Source organism: Pelobates fuscus, chromosome 5, assembly GCF_036172605.1.
Source record: "Pelobates fuscus isolate aPelFus1 chromosome 5, aPelFus1.pri, whole genome shotgun sequence".
Classification (NCBI taxonomy): Eukaryota; Metazoa; Chordata; class Amphibia; order Anura; family Pelobatidae; genus Pelobates; species Pelobates fuscus.
The window spans coordinates 116,472,684-116,492,082 of record NC_086321.1 but is presented as its reverse complement, the minus strand read 5'-3'; the positions used below and the strand labels follow the sequence as shown (position 1 = coordinate 116,492,082).

The window sequence follows — 19,399 nt, the reverse complement described above, 5'->3', positions numbered from 1 at the left end:
GACATCAAATGATTTACATATGGAAGTATGTCTCCACCAGGAAATGATACTAGAATAGGGCCAGGACTGGGACCGTGGTAAATGCTGCCAATTCATTCATCATCATAACAAGGTATACAATGAAACGCTGCTATGTTCACCAAGTAAAGCCTCAGTACATACAAAAAGGTTTGTGGCAAACCATTTTTTTTTTTACTTATCCTAAACTGGAAGATAGAATAAGCCAACAAACAAAATGTATTATTTTTCAGATTAATGGACCAGTAAAGTTACCCAGGCCGCTTCACTCAGTGAAGTGGTCTGGATGTAGTGGTCCTGTCCTTGAAAGTTTTTTTTTTTTTTTTGGTCATGTGGTGTGGAAGCCCCCACAGGAAAGCATTGATTTATTGATTTCCTGTGATTAAGCATACAGAGCTCTCGCTGCGCATGCACATCGGTTCCCCCGTGTTCCTAGATATGAAGCATTGGATTTGGCAAAGCAAAGCCTCTTCCGTGATTTCACCGGAGTAGGAGAGGTAAGCAGCGCAGGGAGCCTCATTGCTGGAAAAAGGGAAAAAGCTTTTATTTTTTTTATTTACTTACATTTTAAAATAATTATTTGTATCATGCACACGAAGGGACGACACCTATATAACAAGGGACAAGGACACTTGCTTTAGTGTTCCTATAATTTCTCCTTTAACAATGAGTTGAGCTCCGTGACATTGTTATATGTTTACGTAATATTGATGTCCAAGGTCTTAACTTAATTTTTTGTTGTTGTTGAGGTTTGTACAAGCTACTACTATATGTAAGTTAGTAAAGGAGAGATTCACCCACGGATCACTGTTGACATGAAGATGAGAGCTTTAAAAAAAAAATAATAATAATAATAAATCTGGATAAGTATCACAAAATGGTAACAAAATATTTTTTTATGCAGCAGTTGGTTGAAATAATTACACATTCAAAGTGAAATAATCTTGGTAAATCAATTTTTGATATGTTGTAGCTCTTTTTAGTGCATGCTACTTTTCAAAGCTGTGAAAGAAATTTACCTTAAAGGCTCCCAACAGAAAATTGCTTAGTAGGTTCAATGGAACTGATCTAAAAACTAATAGCAGCCATATTGTGGTCGCTGGTGACATACCAGCTCAATTATTAGTGAAGTGGGCTATATGCAATGGTCTGTAATTTGTCTCTCCAGGGAAGGAAGAGTGCAGTGAAATTAGTGCATTTGGTACTTGCACACTGCATGCACAACTTTATTTTATGCAACTATTTTTTACAAAGGCTTATGGCACTTTAAAATACAGAAAAAAGGGCAGCTTGAGTTTTGAGGCTGTTTGAAGATTTTGTCTGTAAATATCTGTACGTGTCTGTTACTTTGAGTTGCTTTCCATTCCAAGTCCCTGTCTCTATGAGCTCAAACCCTGGTGCTCATCATTTCTATAAATTCTTGACTGTCTGATGTTTGTAAGAGGCAGGGGGTTAGAATTGTAAATCTGTTTGTAACTTACATTTTTCTTGACCTTTAGCCATTAATATTTTTTATGTGAATTGGTATTTGCTATAATTACCCATAATCTTTAACATTAGTTCTTTGTGTGGATTTGTTGAGGAGCAAGCTCGTGACATGTATGCTAATAAATAAAATGTTGAAAGAAAAAAAAACTTATTTTTTTTGCCAATTCTGTATATAATGTATTTAATAATTCCTATCATAGGTAAAGGGACACTATAGTCACCCCAGAACATCTACAGCTTAAAGTTGTTCTGGTGAGTATAGCCAGTCCCTACAGGCAATCTGCAGTAAACACTGTCTTTTAAAAGAAAAGGCAGTGTTTACATTAAAACCTAGCCTCCACTGGCTCACCTAGAGGTACCTCCTGACATTCAGTGTTTCCACCCTCTGCATGGAGACACTGAACTTTCCTTATAGAGATATACTGATTCAAAGCATCTCTATGAGGAGATGCTGATTGTCTAGTGTGGTGTTTTGCTTTGCCCCCTGCCCCCACCTCCTTGGCAATCTCAGCCATTATAATGCTTTTCCTATGGCAATGCTTTGTGATTGGCTGAGATGATCACTTCTAAAGATGTCAGCCGGAACAATGGCAGAGCCAGCAGCAGCATCCTGGAATAAAGGTTAGATTTTATTATATTTAGGTGGACTAGATGGTGTTTTTTTTTGTGGTTTTTTTTAAATTCTTTATTTTTTCATGTTCATGCGATATCTTACATGCTGGAAAATGCCATATTAGCTGTAACAAGTGCCATAGTAATAATCAACATTGGTCAAAGACATGGTAATTTGTAGTCTGCACATTTTTTTTTAATAATAATTAAAACGTTAGTCCTAAAGGTATGCAGGGAAGTCGTCTTGTGTGTCCTTACAGTGGTGACATAGTATATGCAGTGGGCAATGAGTTGTCTGAGTAATGTCGTGTCTGTTCTTCCTGCTGCTAGTGTATGCCATATCTAGTTGTCTATAGAGTACACGGCAGTCCGCATATCTGGTATGTGGGGTCTAACTGGGTACCTTACGTGGAGAGTGTCATTGGGGGGGGTGAGGAGGGTCGAGAGGCTTGCGGTCTGTCAAGTGGGTTAGTGTCCCCTGTAACCCTAGGGTGGGGGGGGGGGGGTGCAGCGTGGGGACCAAGGAGTGAACCTCCTCCTTGTGGCCTGGTCTCTGTCGGTAAGCTATGTGGGTGCGGACGTTAATGAAGCAGTGAGACTGCTTAGTGAGCTTCGTTCTCGGGTTTGGGAGATTAGTAGTGTTCCGAGTTCGTCCCCTTAGGGCCTATCATGGTGTGTCTAGGGCAGCAATTAAGACAAATACGAAAACATATTGGAAAAGGTAAAACGAAAAAGAGAAATGCTAATAATACAAACTATGGAAACAAGAAATATAGAAAAAACGGCGGAGAGCCGTCTGGGTGTTTTTGCAGCGCCTCCTTATGAGATTAGAGGTGTACAAGACTATTCATTCAGGGTGTCAGTCCCGTAATGTATTGTCCTGCAATGAGGGAGAACGTCCCGGTGCGGGTGCTGGGTCTTCATGTGGTCTAGATGGTGTTTTTAACACCATAGGGTCAGGAATACATGTTTGTGTTCCTGACCCTATAGTGTTCCTTTAATTTCCTATCATTAATTTCATCAATCAGAAGGCAATGTCTGTTCGGTAACTCTAAAAATGGTGTATATACACCTTTGTTTGTATATGGCTTCATTTTGTGGAGAATGTTACTCTGTGCTAGTGCTAGTGCTGGGGCAGATTGAATGTATATTGTGAACATATATTTCAGGTTGTAGGTCCCAAGCCTGAATCATGGCTCTATCCTCTCCCTCCGAGATTTACATTCTGTGAATGCAGTTTAGAGGCAGACAGTAAATGGGTTTCTCTTTTACAAACAAAAGGGAATTCAAGCATCAATAGACTTAAATGAGTGTCAATTACAAACAGCTACCGCACAAATCTAAAAACCATTTCCATTTTATTACACTTTACTTTCAATGAAACATGAACTGTAGGAAAGTAAAGCAATGCTTTAAATGCCGCACAAAACACATTGTCTGTTCTTTTGGGTCTAGGCTATGCTGACGAAAAGCAGTAAAAACATAATAGGTTGTAATAGGTTGTTGTGTTGCATGGTATCCAAAAGAGGATCTGAAACAGGTTTTTCTTTATGCTGGGTTGCTGGAAGTCCTCTGCAGAGAAACCTTGTCAGGTATTGAGAATCTGGACTGGGTCAACAGATAGGACCAGACTGATAATGGTCATGGAAATAGTTGTGGTATTAAAGTGGCATTCCACCATGGGAGCTATCCTACCTATAGGACAGGCTGTTAATGTTTGCCACCCTTCTTTACTAGCTTTACACTCTTGCATGAGCTTCATTCAATAACAAAATAAAAAACTGCTTGTGTCCATATTTGTCCATACTTAGTCTGCGCCTGCGTTTTTGTGTAATTGGTTGTCACACAGTGTGCAATCTTGTTAGCAGTTGCCAATGCATGGATAGGTATGTGATAAATCCTTGTTATGCCAGGTACTATCTAAAGAGTACATGCAAGGCAATATTAATTCTTGATAAAAGCAAGTAATGAGTTAAAAAAAAATAAAAATATATAGCATTTTGACCACAAGATTACAAAGTGCATTGGAATAGATGTATATTTTGCTGATGTAGCAGTAAAAGTCAAAACACTACCAATAGCCAGATTTATAAATATTCTGTAGATGGTGTGTTTGGTGCCTGAGTAGAACCCTATCTGCCTTGGCACCTGTAAATATTACCAACTGTCAGCGTGTGCTGTGCACCTTCTTAAATGTCCAAATCAGAAATTGAACAATCTGTGTATGTACCTTAAGGGGACACTATAGTCACCAAAACAACTTTAGCTTAAGGAAGCAGTTTTAGTGTATAGATCATGATCCTGCAGTCTCACTGCTCAAATCTCTGCTATTTAGGAGTTAAATCCCTTTTGTTTCTGTCCATGCAGTCCTAGTCACTTGGCTGTGACTCACACACCATGCATGAAAAAAAAAAAATGGTTTCACTTTCAATCAGATGTAACTTACTTTACATGTTCTTAATGCCTGCTCTCTATAGTGAACTTTAATCATACACACAATGCTTCTGTGGGGTCTAGCAAGCTATCAACAGTGCAGGGGATAATACATTTTAAATTAAGTATAACTTGCAATGAAGGAAGTATAAACATTAGCTGACTCTTTACAGGCAGTGTTTATGAAGGCTGTGCAAGTCACATGCAGGGAGGTGTGACTAGGGTGACTAAAGTGATTTAACACCTAAATGGCATAGAATTGAGCAGTGACACTGCATGGAAATGCTCTTTACATCAAAACTGCTTCAATAAGCTAAAGTTGTTTTGGTGACTCTAGTGTCCCTTTAAATTTTTTATCAGTTTGTGAAATAGACTGTTCCTCCCAAGTAATTAAACATGTTGATTATTTCCACAAAAGAATACTTCTGTCTTTGCTTTTACAGATGACTCCGGAGATGAAGAGCCCAGCTCCCAGTCTGATAAAAGTGAGCTACACAGCTCCTTGAAGGCTCTAACCAGCAAGTTGGATGATCTGAGCACTTGCAATGACCTCATCGCTAAACATGGTGCAGCCCTTCAGCGCTCCCTGAGTGAACTGGAAAATCTTAAACTGCCAATAGAGAGTGGGGAGAAGATTAAATCTGTGAATGAAAGGGCAACTCTCTTCCGGATCACTTCCAATGCAATGATCAATGTAAGTAATCATTTGTTCAATTCTGATTATTTCTAAGCTTTTGTTTGATCTTTTACAGGTTAGTTCATAAAGTAGCATTCAAGTCTTTATTTATGAGTTTAAGTTTAACCTTCAAGTCTTTCTTGACACCTATATATAAATAAATAAAACACACATAGTGTGACCTGTATATACAGTAAAAAAGTGAGAAACACGATATTCTTCAAACTCACAATTTTTGGAGCCTTTTATAAGTTGGCTCTAAACTTATAGCGCTTATCGTCTCTTCCTTGAGACATAAAGTGTAAATCTTTCTGGTGGGTCCGCAGGAACTGGTAAACTCACAGCAAACTCCAACGTGGATTGAAAGATAATTTATTCAAACAAATTGTATTAAAATAAAAAGTATATATATATATACACAAATGAAAGCAAAATTAGCACAACGCGTTTCAACCATAACAAGTCTTTTTCAAGTGCATCTATCTTAACAAATGAATTAAAAAAAGCTTATATACCCTAAGGGGAACAGGAAACAAATTGGATAATTGATTGCACATATGAAATAAAAAAACACCCACTCCCATATATGGTCATAGCCGTAAGTGTCACGCCAAACAAAATATGGCCGCACTTCCGGCCATGTCCTGCTTCCCCCAGACCTCCCCAACATGTCTACCAAGTCCTTCGTTGATTATTAATTAGGGCCGTCCAGTCCGGTTCTCCAGATGTCGGTCTTCATTCATTTCGGCTCGCCGGCGTGTCACTTCCTGTGACGCGGATCACATGATCGGCAGAAGTGACGTCATTTCCTTTGACGTATCGGACGTTTTCGGGAATAGGGATCACGTGGGTGATGGGCGGAATGTCCATTAAGGATAGGGCAAATTGCCCTCAGTTCATAAAATAAACGTACCAAAACAAGAGGGAAAAAAAAGGAAGATAAAGAATGAGTGACATTTGTGTGTATATATATATATATATATATATATATATATAACTGGGTATCATATTTTCATGTGTTAAATTTTTTTTTAACTATAGGGTATATACGCTTTTTTAATTAATTTGTTAAGATAGATGCACTTGAAAAAGACCTGTTATGGTTGAAACGCGTTGTGCTAATTTTGCTTTCATTTGTGTGTATATATATATATATATATATATACACTTTTGTTTGAATAAATTATCTTTCAATCCACGTTGGAGTTTGCTGTGAGTTTACCAGTTCCTGCGGACCCACCAGAAAGATTTACACTTTATGTCTCAAGGAAGAGACGATAAGCGCTATAAGTTTAGTGCCAACTTATAAAAGGCTCCGAAAATTGTGAGTTTGAAGAATATCGTGTTTCTCACTTTTTTACTGTATATACAGGTCACACTATGTGTGTTTTATTTATTTATATATAGGTGTCAAGAAAGACCTGTTTATGTGATTACCTGAAATATTGTATGTAAAAGGTAATCTATATACTTTTCTCTTTCCGTGAGCGCTAAGTACCTTTTTTTATTTACTGTATTCTTTAAGTGTAAAGGTGACACTACACTTGGGTATTTTTAGCTGCACCGGGTTTTAGAAAATATTAGCGCCTCTTTTATCTGTTTTTTATCTATAACATTCAAGTCTGTTTACCAATTTCTTTAAGATTGAATTATAAAAATTAATTTGAAAACCAAAAGAGCAACTGTAGGTATAGGTATATATAAATAAAGAAATAGGCATCCTGACTCAGTATTAGAAAGAAGAGACCTAATTTATCAAGGAAAAGGTTACTTTTAGTTTTCAAGTATGCCCTGGAGTCTACATGCAATAATATATTCTTTCCCTCCCCCCCCCCCCCCCCCCATTCAGTTTTTCTGTTATATTATTACAAATCGACTACTAAAATGTACGGTAACTTACAATGTAAATAAAATAATTTTAAGTAAATGTTTCCTTCTCTTTGCTACATTATTAGCTTTATCAAGGAGTTTTTAGAATGCTTTTTTCTGTCTTGTAAAGTAAAATGCTGATTTTAATTTTTATTTATCTATTACTGGTATTTATAAAGCGCTAACAGATTCCGCAGCGCTGTACAATTAGGGGGAACCTGGGCGGGTGGGTGGGTGGGTAGTGGTGAGCAAAAAATTGGAATTGATATCTACTAATCACATTTTTCTGTAGTCTTTTATAATTGGTAACTCACACTAATTGCAACTACTCACACTAAATAGTTTACTACAACAGTCCTGCCTCACCCAGGGCAATTGATATGTTGGCAAGAGACCAATGGTTGCATTGTGCAAAATATTTAACATTTTTTTATTTCATGACAATTAATAATGTTCCAATGAGCGAATTGTAAAAGCGGAAGAATGGCTCACCAAGCTTATGGTATGTTTGTAGTTTGTATCTCTATTAAAAAGGTTAAAATCCACTCTGTACATTTATGTTATCGCATGTAATCCTGTGTTATTTTTATCTTGTAATTGCTTACAGGCAGATGTTTTGTCATTTCTGTAGTGTGTTTGCTATTTAGCCATGCGTGTGCCACACTAAGGATTTTATATGATCGTTAGTGGCATCGCAATAGCTTTTTAGGTTTGACAGATTTAATGAATGAGCCAAGAGTTGCAGATTCTTCCTCATGGAATTATTTCCAAGGATACAGTCTTCATTACCATAGAATTACATGCAAATCAATACAGAAAATAACAAAGCATAGATTAGGGTTCTTTACGTGGAGCAAATTGCAATATAACATTTTAATTGTGAGTTCTCTTTAAATAGCTTTTTGTAAGGAAACACAACCAAGTTTAATCTAGTATAGCCTTTAACTGATCGCAAATGACATTAATAGGGTAGCAGAACTGTAGTTAATCACAGAAAAAGCCATAAACAGATGGGCTACTGTTTTGTACATTATATTAAGGATTCAAGAAAATGTGATGTAAAGGAAGTGATATGTATTTGGTTACAAGTATTTAATCAAAAATGGAAAACAAATTATTGTAAATTGAAATATTGGCCAATTATGCAGAATTTTAACCCCTTAAGGACACATGACATGTGTGACATGTCATGATTCCCTTTTATTCCAGGAGTTTGGTCCTTAAGGGGTTAATGGACAGCCCCTTGTATTTATCCTACTTTTCAGGTCTTTGTCTCTGGTTGTAAGATTTTAACTGCCCGTCAGACATTATTGTATCTTCCCAATTTTATCTTCCCACTGTTCATCCTTAAGGATGCCCTATGCAGCTATCATAACATTATGACCCTCTGGTGATATCATATCTTCATTTCCTGCCCCTTGCTAAATCTCCAATCATGCCAACCCATTCCTAGATTATGTCCGCAGATCCTAATTCTCCTAATTAGTTATAGGCCCAGCATGCTTGTTGTGTATTGTGGGATAGTAATTTATATTTCAATGATAAGCCCTATTCCAACCAAAATGTCTGTAATTTTAATGTTGTATGGTTGAAGCATTTTATCCACTTATGTATATTATTAATGGTTGTGTGACAGTCAGGAAGCAAAAAATTATTGGTTCCTTTTAATCATAACATCTCTTCTCTTCTGACACTTTTGTACTTATTCACACAGTTGGCTATTTTTTATTGTTAAATGCCAGAGCCCACAAATAACATGTAAAACAAATATGTTCTCATTTTCAACAATACTATACAAATAAGCCATTACTACACAATCCCTTGAGAGTGAAATAAAATGACAATCAGGGAATAATCACACATGTTACACCAATATCTGGACAGTAAAGCAGATAAGTGTTGGAGGTGCAGCGGCCTGGTGAAAATGCCCAATAATTGGCCATCTCACCAACGTTGTGTTTTCTGATATCCTTTTATTTACCAGAAATCATGGCAACAGTTACCAGTCTGGGATCCCACAGTAAGCTTTTGAATTGTAAATAATACTCCTAACCCATTCCTCTTGGCAGATTTACCCAAATAAATCTAGTTTCTCTAGTCACCATTTTCTCTGTCTTCTCATACACCCTCCACCCTCATTTTTAGATCTTTATCCGTGACAGGGAAGCCAGCTCTTCTTCTGTAATACTGCTGTGAAATGTTGTTATATGATCAGCGTAATAGATTTCATAGATCCTAACCATTAGTCCATTCCTGTGATTTATTTATTTTTAAATTGTGTCTTTTTAAAGTTTCTCTTTTCAGGGTTACAGAAAGAGAAATGGGGGAAAGGGGAAATAGTTGAATACAACCACATTAAATAAATTCAGCAATGTAGCATGATGATACATAATACATTCATAGGTACAAGGTGTGCATCTACCCTTAGGGTTATAGTACATACAATTCATGCTTTTATACAAGAATACAAACCTGAACCATTACAGTCTCCAACCTTTTTCAACATCAAATTGCATTTCCCCTTCTTTTTACAACAAAGGGTAATTGATAAATGGTATTACATATCAACCTAACATGACATAACAATTAACATAACATAAACTTTCACCCAGTCGTCAAGGTGGGTAAGGTTCTGTGTAAGATGTAAGAGAGACCTCTAGGGGGACCAGATGCGGTTAAAGTGATTTTGTTGCTTTAATATAAACACTGCCATTGCTTCATAGGTATAATTAATGTGTATTTGCTCCAACAGGTCAGAAAGGGCGGGGGGCTTTGTGCTTTTCCAGTTGGAAGCAATGAAGTGTCTAGCTGCCTATAGGGCATGGATTAGGAAAGGGTATGGATCCATCCACGTGTAACCACAGTGATACCTCTAGGATAGTAGGATAGCAGGCAGAACACCAATAGTGAATAAACTTAAATACCTGTGCCCAAAATGGCTGATTCTCTGAGCACCCCAAACAAATATGGGTCATACTGCCCAGGGCATGGCATCTCCAATACATCCAACAGGGATTCTCTACATTTTTGATGTGCCTCTATGCAGTTGTAGTATGTTGTAACTTCCTTTTATACTTTAATTGCTATGACCCAGTCTTGCGTATCGAGGGGCCTAGTCTCGTCCCTCTCCCATCCAGGTTTGCATGTGTGTTTATTGAAAGAAAACCCATCCTTTGATTGTGTATGGCATTTAGTTTAGGCTCTGTTGCGTCAGACCAGCAGTGCATTAACGTTTTTTGGGACTTCCGCGGGAGGAGCCAACAGGAGCTGATGCAAGTAAGTACAATAGCCCTTTTTGAAAGATATAGTCCAGTAACAGGCTTTGAAATCAATTAGTCTAAATCGACAGCCATGTCACTGGGTCCAGGCCCTCCAATAAGCTTACAGAAACCAACTACCCTATCAAGGACAACCTTAAATTTTTACCTTAAATGTCTATCTCCCGCTGTTAACCCACATCTGTGTCTATCTTCCTATTCAAATGCCTATCTGTGTCTCTCCTTGTCTCCCAGTGTGTCTCCTTGCAGCCTGTCCTCCTGCTTGTCTCCCCCATCCCTCACTTTCCTGATATGCAGGCTGGGAGCTGCTGGCTAAACTGCCTGTGCTGTGTGCTGCATCTCCCTGCGGATTCAGTCAGCTACCCCTCCTGGCCAGCGCAGGTATAGCAGAACATAATCTATCTGTTTTTCTGGTATTATTACAATACCAGCACCGGCCATGCAGCCTCAAATACTGGCTGTTCTAAAATAATGGCCAGGTGACAGCCCTAAATGTGTGTGGCAGTAGTTGACCCCTCTCTAAGTCTAACCAGTTAGGCGTTTTATAGGGAGCACGGAGATTAATTGTTTGTGCTAAAATTGCTGCGTTATAGTAATAAGAGACATGAACCCCCATGCCCATGTCTGTGATTTTTGTACACTGTCTGTGATTCCAGCTTCTTTTATTCTCTTATTTCTATTAAACACTGAGAATCTGTACTACATACAAATAGAAACAAATGTTTTCATGGTTAAAGACACCCAGGTTACTGTATTGGAGACAATCCCAATAGGGGTGAATTAATTGTGACATACTACAACTAATTGGGCTTGTCAGATTTGTCACAGTTGGTTTTGTGCACCTGGTGCTAGTAGTACAGTGAAGATACGTGAGCTTGTAAGGGCAAAACCAAGCATGATTACATTGTAACAACATATCTTGTTTAGAACACAGTATACAAATCTACTAATGGAAATAAGCAGATTTGCAGTACATGCACATTTTAAAGGGACTCTATAGTCAACATATAAAAGCAAGAAAGACAGGTCCGCCAGCCTTCCTTCTTGCTTTTATATGAACTTTCATTGATTAAAAATAATTTTCGGAGGGTTTTTATATTAAAAACTTACCTCCATTCCAGCGCCGAGCTCCCAGCCATGCCGCGCCCCCTTTTTCGTCAAAATGACGAAATCGCGGGGCCCAATAGGACGCTTCTCTGAGAGAAGCGTCATCGCGATGTGGTGCGCATGCGCGACTTCGCGCTGCACCAATCGCGTTCTTCATAGAGCGGCATTGACAGCCGCCCTATGAAGAAATTCAGCGCTTTACCGCGCATGTGCGCGGAATGCGCGTTCGCGAGCTGAGCTGTCTGACTGACAGCTCAGCTCGCTTTCTAAAACTAACAATAATGGGGGGGACCTACTGTCCCCCCCCGGCCCCCACCCCTGAGCGGTGGGTGGGGGCCCTAAAACTAAAAATAAGGGGGGGACAGTAGGTCCCCCCCCCCGGCCCCCACCCCTGTGCGGCGGGTGGGGGCCCTAAAATTCACAATAGGGGGGGATCTACTGTCCCCCCGGCCCCCACCCCTGTGCGGCGGGTGGGGGCCCTAAAATTAAAAATAAGGGGGGGACCTACTGTCCCCCCCGGCCCTCACCCCTGAGCGGCGGGTGGGGGCCCTAAAATTCACAATAAGGGGGGGGACCTACTGTCCCCCCCCCTGGCCCCCACCCCTGTGCGGCGGGTGGGGGCCCTAAAATTCACAATAGGGGGGGGATCTACTGTCCCCCCGGCCCCCACCCCTGTGCGGCGGGTGGGGGCCCTAAAATTAAAAATAAGAGGGGGACCTACTGCCCCACCCCGGCCCCCACCCCTGTGCGGCGGGTGGGGGCCCTAAAATTATCAATAAGGGGGGACCTATTGTCCCACCGGCCCCCACCCCTGTGTCCCCCCCCCCGGGCCCCACCCCTGTGCGGCGGGTGGGGGCCCTAAAATTAAAAATAAGGGGGGGACCTATTGTCCCCCCCGGCCCCCACCCCTGAGCGGTGGGTGGGGGCCCTAAATACAAAGGGGGGGACCCTAGTTAACCCTCCCCCCCCAAAAAAAATAATTATCTTCCTACCTACCCCCCTCACCCTAAAAATAATGAGGGGGGGACCTTTAACTAAAAACCTGTAAAAAAAAAAAAAAAAAAAATGAGATAAAAACAACTTACCATTCGATGTTTTCTTTCTTCTAAAATCTTCTTTCTTCAGCCCCCAAAAAGGCCAAATAAGAAGCCATAATAACCGACGCAATTTAAAAAAAAAAAAAAAAACCCGAGCGCAAAAAAAATTATCCATCTTCACCCATGGAGGGCTCCGCGCATGCTGAGCTCCGCAGGGCGGGGGAAGGCTTATAAAGCCTTGCCCCGCCCTGCTATTAGGCTAAGAACACTCTGATTGGTGGGTTTAAGCCAATCAGAGTGCTCTTTGTCATTTTACAAGCGTGGGAAAGTTCTTTGGAATTTTCCCACGCTTGTAAAATGACACAGAGCACTGTGATTGACTGACTTTCTCGAAACCAACTCTCTGCTTGACCCCCTTCAGTCCGGATTCCGCGCTGGTCATTCTGTCGTAACGGCTGTGACCAAAGTATCCAACTATTTAATTGCTGTTAAATCTCGCGGAAATTACTCTATCCTAATTCTCCTTGATCTTTCTGCTGCCTTTGACACTGTTGATCATTAACAGCTTCTTCGCATTCTCCGTAATCTTGGTCTACAGGATACTGCTCTCTCCTGGTGCTCCTCCTATCTCTCCCAGCACTCTTTCAGTGTTTCTTTCTCTGCCTCTGCCTCTTCCCCCCAATCACTCTCTGTCGGCGTCCCCCAAGGTTCTGTCCCTGGTCCTTTACTGTTCTCTATCTACACTGTCTCCCTCGATAAACTCATCAGCTCCTTTGGTTTCCATTAGCATTTCTATGTGGATGCCACGCAAATCTACCTGTCCTCTCCTGATCTCTCTCCGCCCATCTTGACTTGTGTCTCTGACTGCCTCTCTTCGATTTCCAAATGGATGGCTACTCACTTCCTTAAACACAACCTGTCCAAAACTGAACTTCTGGTCTTTCCTGCCTCAAGTGTTACTACTCCCGTGTCTCCCTCCCTCCAAGTCAACGACGCTACCATCACCTCTACCTCGCAGGCTCGCTGCCTTGGTGTTCTTTTTGACTCCAACCTCTCATGTCCAATCAATCGCCAAATCCTGTTGCTTCCATCTCAAAAACATAGCACGCATCCATTTAACCCTGGATGCAGCTAAGGTGTGCTGGTCCATGCTCTTCCTCTCTCTCGCCTGGACTACTCGCCTGGACTACTCGCCTGGGGGGAGGGGGGGGACATTGTATGCAGTTTTGTGTTGTATTGATTGTTTTTAACTGTTATATTATTTGTTTTTGGTCCCTGAGGAAGTTCCTAATTACAGGAACGAAACGCGTAGGACCTATTCTCTATTTTTAATTTATGTGGCTAATGTATATGGCCTCTTTTTTACAATAAATTTGCATATTTATTTTACCTATACCTACCGGAGTCTCATTCCATATTTTGGTCCGCTTGGATTTCCAGTGGAGAGTGGAGGCGTTAAGCCGCCCAAGTTCATCGGGGCAGGCACCTTTTGGGCGCATTATTCACCTTGATCTCGTGAGTGCATTATAATCTTAGCACACTAGCACTTGTTTTACTGTATCACACTATGTGCTATCTTTTTTTCCTGTTTTAGATTATACACAGCCGTATCTCATTTCTTTCTGTATCCACATACTAAAGAAAAACAGACCTGGTCTGTTGCTCAGTGGTCCAAAGTACTCTTTTCTGATTAGAGCAACTTTTGCATCTCATTTGGAAACCAAGGACCCAGAGTCTGGAGGAAGAATGGAAAGGCGCATATTGCAAGATGCTTTAAGTCCAGTGTGAAGTTTCCAAATTCTGTGTTGATTTGGGGAGTCATGTCATCTGCTGGTGTTGGTCCACTGTGCTTCATTAAGTCCATGGTCAACGCAGCCGTCTACCAGGAGATTTGGAGCACTTCATGCTTTCTTCCACAGACGAGCTTTATGGGGATGCTGACTTCATTTTCCAGCAGGACTTGGCACCTGCCCACACTGCCAAAAGTACCAAAGCCTGGTTCAATGACTGTGGGATTACTGTGCTTAATTGGCCAGCAAACTCGCCTGACCTGAACCCCATAGATAATCTATGGTGCATTGCCAAGAGAAAGATGAGACATGAGACCGAACAATGCAGAAGAGCTGAAGGCCGCTATTGAAGCATCCTGGTCTTCCATAACACGTCAGCAGTGCCACAGGCTGATAGCTTCCATGCCACGCCGCATTGAGGCAGTAATTGCTGCAAAAGGGGCCCAAACCAAGTACTGAGTCCATATGCATGCTTATACTTTTCAGAGGTCCAATATTGTTCTATGTACACTCCTTGTTTTATTGATTGCATGTAATATTCTAATTTACTGAGCTTGTGGATTTGGGGTTTTCATGAGCTGTAAGCCATAATCATAGCACGTATGACAAATCAAGGCTTGAACTATCTTACTTTGCATGTAATGCATGTAATGCATTTATTATGTAATGCATATATTAGTTTCCCCTTTTACGTTGCATTACTGAAATAAATTAACTTTTGCACGATATTTTACTTTTTAGAGTATCACCTGTATATCATCTGTCTGTAGTCCCAGCTCTAACGCTCGCCTCCAAGATTTTTCCAGGGCTGCACCTCTTCTGTGGAACTCCCTTCCCTTCTCCGTAAGAATTTCACCCAGTTTCCACTCATTCAAAAAAATCTTTGAAAACTCACTTCTTAAAGAAAGCATATCAATTAAACTGTTAGCAGGTTTTTATCCCCCATGACTCCTCTCCTGCAACTGTCAAAAATTACCTACTAAGCCCTCAGTGAATACTTTTCTAACAACTTACTTCGTACCCCTACTTTTACCCTTTGTGTCACTATACCCCACTCCCTCTAGAATGTAAGCTCATTGAGCAGGGCCCTCCACCTCTCTGTTCCTGTGTGTCCAACTTGTCTGGTTACAATTACATGTCTGTTAGTCCACCCATTGTACAGCACTACGGAATCTGATGGCGCTATATAAAATTTTTAAAAAAGAATAATAATTAAGCTGGACCATTTTAACCCCTTCACGACGGGTGACGGACGAGGTCCGTCATCCTGGGGATGCCCTTAACGACGGGTGACGGACCTCGTCCGTCACGCGGTAAAATTAACCCCAGATCGCCGCAATCGCGGCGATCGTGGGGTTAATGGTGCTCCGGTCTGCCTCTGCATTAGAGGCAGACCGGGAGCACCGGATCGGGCTGTCCCAGCTCATGTGCCCGCTCTGACAGCATGTCAGAGCGGGCACATGTGCTCTGTATACTCACCTCCGCCTCCCTGCACTTCCGGGTTCACTGTGAAGTGCAGGGAGCCGGATCAGTGATGATCCTGCCCCCTGGTGTTAAAAAAAAAAAGGTAAATTAAAATCCCACCCCCCTTTACCCATATTAATAAAAAATTAACCCCTTCCCTGCCAATTGATCACTGACTACAGTGATCAATTGGCAGGGATTACATTTTAATATGATCTGATTTTTTTTTTAACCCCTGAGGGTTAATTCTTTTTTTTTTTAACCCTCAGGGGTTAAATTTATTTTATTAATTAATTTAAATATTTTAAAATGATAAATTTAGCTAGCTGGGGAGGGTGGAAGTTAGTGGGGAATTGGGGGATTTAGTGTTAGGCTAACTAGGGGTTAACGTTAAAAAAAGTTTTAAAATAAGCTTTAAAAAGTTAAAAAATTAAGTAAAAAAAAAGTTTTAATAACGTTTAAGTAAAAAATAAAAAAAAATAAACCCTTTACCCAGTCCAAATAAAAATTAACCCCTTACCTGCCAGTCTATCACTGCCTACAGTGATCAAAATACAGATCACAGTATTATACTGTGATCTAATTTTTTTTTAACCCCTGACGATTAACTTTTATTTATTTTTTAACCCTCAGGGGTTAAATTAATTTAATTAACTAATTTAAATATTGTATAATTAAATATTTTGCTAGCTGGGGTGGGTGGGAGTTATGGGAAAATGGGGAATTTACTGTTAGTGCTGCTTACTGCTAGTTAGGGGTTAACGGTAAAAGAAAAAGCTTAGAAAAATGTTAAATCTGTAAAAAAAAAGTTTTACGAAAGTTTAGGAAACTTTAAAAAAATGAATAAGCAAAACAAAAGTTTAAAAAATAGTTTTAAAAAGTAAAAAAAGTTTTAAAAAGTTACAAAATTAATTTAATAACGCTCATTACCACTACACCTGGTACAAGCTAGCGGAAAAATGATCCCACGCTAAGGTTCAAAATATGCCTTTTGAAATACCCTGGGATGTCTTCTTTAAGAAATGGTATGGCTTTATGGGGTATTTGGATTATATAGCCTGGTAAAATACTCTAAAATGGGACATGGGCACAGCGTAAAAATGTAAAGTTTGAAAAAAAATGGAATGGCTGTGTCCCAAATGTGCCCCTCCGATGTCCACATATACCTGGCAAAGGTACATACGGGGGTATTTTTGTACTCAGCCGACATAGCTGAGCAACATATAAAGTATTATAGAGTGGTGGTACACATAAGGTTTGCAAAATATACTGTGCAAACTCACTTTGTGTGTCAAAAAGGCAGAAAAAACGCTTATTACCACTACACCTGGTACAAGCTAGCGGAAAAATTATCCCACGCTAAGGTTCAAAATATGCCTTTTGAAATACCCTGGGGTGTCTACTTTAAGAAATGGTAGGCCTTTGTGGGGTAGTTTGAATTTAAAACTTACGAAGATGCTTGGAAATTGCACATAGGCCCAGCGTCAAAATTCAAAGTTCTGTAAAAACTGATATGGCTTGGTCTCCAATATGCCACTGTAGCTTCACAAAATAGTGCCAAAGACATTCATTGGGGATGTCTTTTTACTCAGAAGACTTAGCTGAGCATAATTTGGGGGGTTTGAACTTAGTGGCACATATGAAATATACAAAATGCCCAGCAAAAATGCAATCCGTATGTAAAAAATGCACAAAATGATTTTTTACCACATACCGTATATACTCGAGTATAAGCCGACCCGAATATAAGCCGAGGCCCCTAATTTTATCCCAAAAAACTGGGAAAACTTATTGACTCGAGTATAAGACTAGGGTGGGAAATGCAGCAGCTACTGGTAAATTTCTAAATAAAATTAGATCCTAAAAAAAATATATTAATTGAATATTTATTTACAGTGTGTGTATAATGAATGCAGTGTGTGCGTATGTGTGTGTGTATGAGTGCAGCGTGTGTGTATGAGTGCAGTGTGTGTGTGCATGAATGCAGTGTGTGTGTGCATGAATGCAGTGTGTGAATGCAGTGTGTGCAGGGCCGGTGCAAGGATATTTGCCGCCGTAGGCAAAAAAAAATTTGCCGCCCCCTCCCCCCCCATATGTCTTGACTTCCCCTCCTCCTCCCTCAGTGGTCCTTACCTCCCCACCCCCGTGTTCCTTCACTCCCCCCCCCCAGTGGTCCTGACTCACCCCTCCCCTAGTGGTCCTTACCCTCCCCTCCCCTAGTGGTCCTTACTTCCCCCTCCCCTCCCATAGTGGTCCTTATCCCACCCCCTCCCTCTCATAGTGGTCCTTATCCCCCTTCTCCCTCCCATAGTGTTCCTTATCCCCCCCATCCCTCCCATAGTGGTCCATATACCCCCCCCCCTCCCTCCCATAATGGTCCTTATACCCCCCTCCCTCCCATAGTGGTCCTTATCCCACCCCCTCCCATAGTGGTCCTTAAACCCCCCTCCCTCCCATAGTGGTCCTTATACCCCCCTCCCTCCCATAGTGGTCCTTATCCCCCCCTCCCTCCCATAGTGGTCCTTATCCCCCCCTCCCTCCCATAGTGGTCCTTACCCCCCCCCCTCCCTCCCATAGTGGTCCTTATCCCCGCCTCCCTCCCATAGTGGTCCTTATACCCCCCCCCCTCCCTCCCATAGTGGTCCTTACCCCTCCCTCCCATAGTGGTCCTTATCCCCCCCTCCCTCCCATAGTGGTCCTTATACCCCCCCTCCCTCCCATAGCGGTCCTTATACCCCCCTCCCTCCCATAGTGGTCCTTATACCCCCCCCCCCTCCCATAGTGGTCCTTATACCCCTTTTTTTTTTTTTATTATTATTTTTTTTTTTTATATATTTTTTTTTCGTCCCCCCTCCCTGCTTGATATATGGCAGGGAGGGGGGCTCTCCTTCCCTGGTGGTCCAGTGGCAGTTCAGTGGGGGGAGAGGGGGGCTGGCAGAGCTGTAACTTACCTTTCCTGCAGCTCCTGTCAGCTCTCTCCTCCTCCGCGCGGTCTGTGCAGCTCACTCTGTCAGCTCACAGTGTAAGTCTCGCGAGAGCCGCGGCTCTCGCGAGACTTACACTGGGAGCTGACCGAGGTGCTGAACGGACGGCGCAGAGGAGGAGAGAGCTGACAGGAGCTGCAGGAAAGGTAAGTACAGCTCTGCCAGCCCCCCTCTCCCCCCAGTCTGTATTATGGCAATGCAAATTGCCATAATACAGACTCTGACTCGAGTATAAGCCGAGTTGGGGTTTTTCAGTCCAAAACATGGGCTGAAAAACTCGGCTTATACTCGAGTATATACGGTACTTTGGCATGTAATGGTAAAAAAATGGGGGCATGTTAAGGCACAATATGCACCTTATGAGATACCCTGGAGTGTCTACTTTTACAAATGGTAGGCCTTTGTGGGGGTTTTTGAACAGTCAAACTGTTATAATACCCCAAATGGAAGCATAGGCTCATTAAATCCGTCTCTCAAAATTCTACTGTGAATACTGAAAAGGACAGGTCTCCTGTATGGCACTGTAGCTTCACGAAATAGTGCCATAGACATACAATGGGGGTGTCCTTTTACTCAGAAGACTTAGCTGAGCATAATTTGGGGGGTTTGAACTTAGTGGCACATATGAAATATACAAAATGCC

General features: G+C 41.3%; 1 protein-coding gene across 1 annotated transcript in view; it reads left to right on the top strand.

Moving 5' to 3' along the window:
* OSBP2 (oxysterol binding protein 2) overlaps positions 1 to 19,399 on the top strand; it is a 298,677-nt gene that overhangs the window by 161,815 nt on the left and 117,463 nt on the right. The window contains exon 3 of the mRNA XM_063454168.1: positions 4,995 to 5,245. Coding sequence (XP_063310238.1) covers positions 4,995 to 5,245 — 251 coding nt within the window. The remainder of the gene's footprint in view (positions 1 to 4,994; positions 5,246 to 19,399) is intronic.